The sequence below is a fragment of the Octopus bimaculoides genome, chromosome 2, assembly GCF_001194135.2.
Source record: "Octopus bimaculoides isolate UCB-OBI-ISO-001 chromosome 2, ASM119413v2, whole genome shotgun sequence".
Classification (NCBI taxonomy): domain Eukaryota; kingdom Metazoa; phylum Mollusca; class Cephalopoda; order Octopoda; family Octopodidae; genus Octopus; species Octopus bimaculoides.
In genome coordinates this window covers 106,713,313-106,714,370 of record NC_068982.1, presented here as the reverse complement: position 1 = coordinate 106,714,370, position 1,058 = coordinate 106,713,313, and the positions used below count along the sequence as shown (strand labels likewise).

Sequence of the window (1,058 nt, the reverse complement as noted above, 5' to 3'; positions counted from 1 at the left end):
TTGTGCGGGTGGCACATAAAAGACACCATTTCGAGCGTGGCCGTTTTCGTGCGGGTGACACGTAAAAGCACCCACTACACTCTCTGAGTGGTTGGCGTTAGGAAGGGCATCCAGCTGTAGAAACTCTGCCAAATTAGATTGGAGCCTGGTGTTGCCATCCGGTTTCACCAGTCCTCAGTCAAATCGTCCAACCCATACTAGCATGGAAAGCGGACGTTAAACGATGATGATGATGATGATATATATATATGCATATATGAGAAAGAGCATGTGTACACTTGCATTTATAGATTTTTGTATGTTTAAATATACAAAAATGTCTTTTAAGTCATAATTTTTGTGAATGATTTACAAATATTTATCTATCTTCAGGTGGTCACGTCAGAAGGCTATTGATTATATGAATGAAAACTGTCCTATTGATTCCTTATCCATTTCAAATGAAGTTGATCGTTATATTACATGGCCAGGACAGGTACAGCTGGAATTTTCAGACAATGTTTCTATTATTCATGAAATTCTATTGAAATATATCTTTTCATGTATTATTTTTGTTGCTTTTTTGCGTTTAAATATAAAAAAAACTAATTTGAATAATATTGTGAGAAATTTTAATAAATCATTGAAATTTATTACAAAAAATAGTAATGTTGATTTACTCTTTTACTCTGTTATTTGTTTCAGTCTTTTAACTGTGGCCATGCTGCAGCACCACCTTTAGTCAAGCAAATTGACCCCAGGACTTATTCTTTGGAAGCCTAGTACTTATTCTATCGGTATCTTTTGCCAAACCGCTAAGTTATGGAGACGTAAACACACCAATATCGGTTGTCAAGCGATGTTGGGGGGACAAACACAGACACACAAACACATTGCGGAGTCACTATCAGAACTAGAGGAGAAGTTTCAGGTGTGGAAGCAAGGTCTAGAATTGAAGGGCCTTAGAGTCAACCTAGCTAAAACCAAAATCCTAATAAGTAGGAAGGTAGATAAAACACAAACCCCTTCAGGTAGATGGCCCTGCTCAGTATGTAGAAAAGGAGTAGGTAGTAACTCTA

At 37.1% G+C, this 1,058-nt stretch overlaps 1 protein-coding gene across 2 annotated transcripts in view; it reads left to right on the top strand.

Annotated features, from left to right (window-relative positions):
- Positions 1-1,058, top strand: part of LOC106868120 (uncharacterized) — a 46,005-nt gene that overhangs the window by 38,605 nt on the left and 6,342 nt on the right. For both annotated transcript variants that reach the window (XM_014913252.2, XM_052978572.1), the window contains exon 15: positions 373-475. In XM_014913252.2, the coding sequence (XP_014768738.1) occupies positions 373-475 (103 nt within the window). The remainder of the gene's footprint in view (positions 1-372; positions 476-1,058) is intronic.